The 1,649-nt window shown below is 39.6% G+C and overlaps 1 protein-coding gene and 1 long non-coding RNA gene across 2 annotated transcripts in view; one reads left to right on the top strand and one right to left on the bottom strand.

Moving 5' to 3' along the window:
- The window catches only part of LOC106515871 (uncharacterized), a 16,574-nt gene extending 15,525 nt beyond the window's left edge, over nt 1–1,049 (bottom strand). Inside the window, exon 1 of the long non-coding RNA XR_001310045.1 lies at nt 968–1,049. This is a non-coding gene — a long non-coding RNA (uncharacterized LOC106515871). The remainder of the gene's footprint in view (nt 1–967) is intronic.
- Nucleotides 1–1,649, top strand: part of disc1 (DISC1 scaffold protein) — a gene marked incomplete at its 5' end in the record, with an annotated part of 55,503 nt that overhangs the window by 10,279 nt on the left and 43,575 nt on the right. Inside the window, 2 exon segments of the mRNA XM_014005907.1 lie at nt 755–845; nt 1,004–1,236. Coding sequence (XP_013861361.1) covers nt 755–845; nt 1,004–1,236 — 324 coding nt within the window.

The following is a 1,649-nucleotide window of genomic DNA, read 5'->3' as shown; positions in this document are numbered from 1 at the left end:
CACACTGAGAAATAAACTGTTGAATTTACTGAATCAAACTGGTTCCACTGAACCTAGTAGAGTAAATATGAAGTGATATACGTATTTTCTTTAAAATAAAATATGTATATTGCCTCAATTTACTCAACTTGGTTCAGTGGAACCAGTTTGATTCAGTAAATTCAACAGTTTATTTCTCAGTGTGTAAAAAAGTACTTTTACTTTCTCGATTTTTGTGAACAGTTTTATGACTTCTCTCATCACTGAAACTTATTTTTACCAAAATAATTTTCTGTTGAGGTAGTTTTACTTTTGCTTAGTTATTTTTTTCAAGTACTTTAAAGACCTTCTGGTTACATTTTAGCTCGAAATATTCTCTTTACGACAGGAAGTAAAAGGTCATTTTTACTTGTTTTACCTCCGTGTATAAAAACCTCGTAAAGAAACATAAAATTAAACTTTCAGTCTTCTGTTAACTCCAACTCTTTGTAAGATCTGACTTGTTAATTCTGCACAGCGAGGCTTACCTTTCAGTCYGCCTCTCATTAACTTGGCWGTMAGGGAGTGAGAGACACAGGTGTGCTGTTACCATGGCAACATTTATTTTGATTAGGTTCACTTTTTATTTCTTATTTATTTCTTGTTTTTCCTCTCTTAGCTGCGATTTATTTAGTTTTTTTTTTTTACTGTCATTTCTGTGCTCAAAACGTCCATCAGAAAAGTTTAAAGTTTTTTTTTTGTTTTCATTTTGTTTATTTTCATGGTTCGTTTATAGAGAGGGGGCGGAGCCAGGACTAGAACCAGTGGATCAAGCCGAGCCACTGCAGCAAAGAGACCATTTGATTCAGGAGAAGCGGCAGGTTGAGGTAAGTCCAGGTTTAAACACGTCACAAATTAAAAACAAGTCATCAGAATAAACAAAACACACAAGTTTTGTTTATGTCGAAGGCCAAAGGGTGAGTGTGTTTGTGTCGTGTCTGTGTCAGACCTGTGAAGTAAGTAAAGAGACTTCCTGTTGAACCAGGAGGAGATGGCGGAGCTGCAGCGCAGGCTTGCGGCGCTGCAGGAGCGGAGCCGGGTCCTGGAGCAGCAGATCCAGCGGGAGGAGCAGCATCTGGAGGCCGAGGAGCTGGAGGGCTCCGTGCTGCGGAGCTGCACCGCGGCCCAGCTCCGAGACCTGAGCCGGACCCTGCAGGACCTGGTCACATCCGAAAGCCGCTCGCTGATCGCCGTCTCCCCTCCACCGTCCACGCTCAGGTCAGAGTGGGATCAGAGACGGTTAAAGTTTACACATTTATTTATTTATTTCAAGCTAATACTGGTTCATCACATCGTGGTTCAAAGACAATCCTGCACGATAATTCTGTTAGCAAAAAATAAATTAAATCACTTTATTTAATAAAACTCAAAGAAAGTAAACGCTTGGCGGAAGCATTTGGAGTCAATTCAAGATGGCCGCCATGGCTACGCCACCCTAGTAAAAACAAAAGTAGTGATAACTCAGTCAAATTTATAGATATTGAGCTAATGTTTGGTGTGGTAGTAGCTGAGGCTCATTCACAGCACAAACTGTGAGATCATTTACATAGTTTAAGTATAAGTGGATGTATATGTGATATATACATGTTTTTTTTTGTTGTTTCTTCCTTTTTTCCTAGTAGGAGATATAG

Source organism: Austrofundulus limnaeus, unplaced genomic scaffold (assembly GCF_001266775.1).
Source record: "Austrofundulus limnaeus strain Quisiro unplaced genomic scaffold, Austrofundulus_limnaeus-1.0 Scaffold33, whole genome shotgun sequence".
Taxonomy (NCBI): Eukaryota; Metazoa; Chordata; class Actinopteri; order Cyprinodontiformes; family Rivulidae; genus Austrofundulus; species Austrofundulus limnaeus.
The sequence above is the reverse complement of the archived record's forward strand: the minus strand, read 5'-3'. Positions and strand labels throughout refer to the sequence as shown.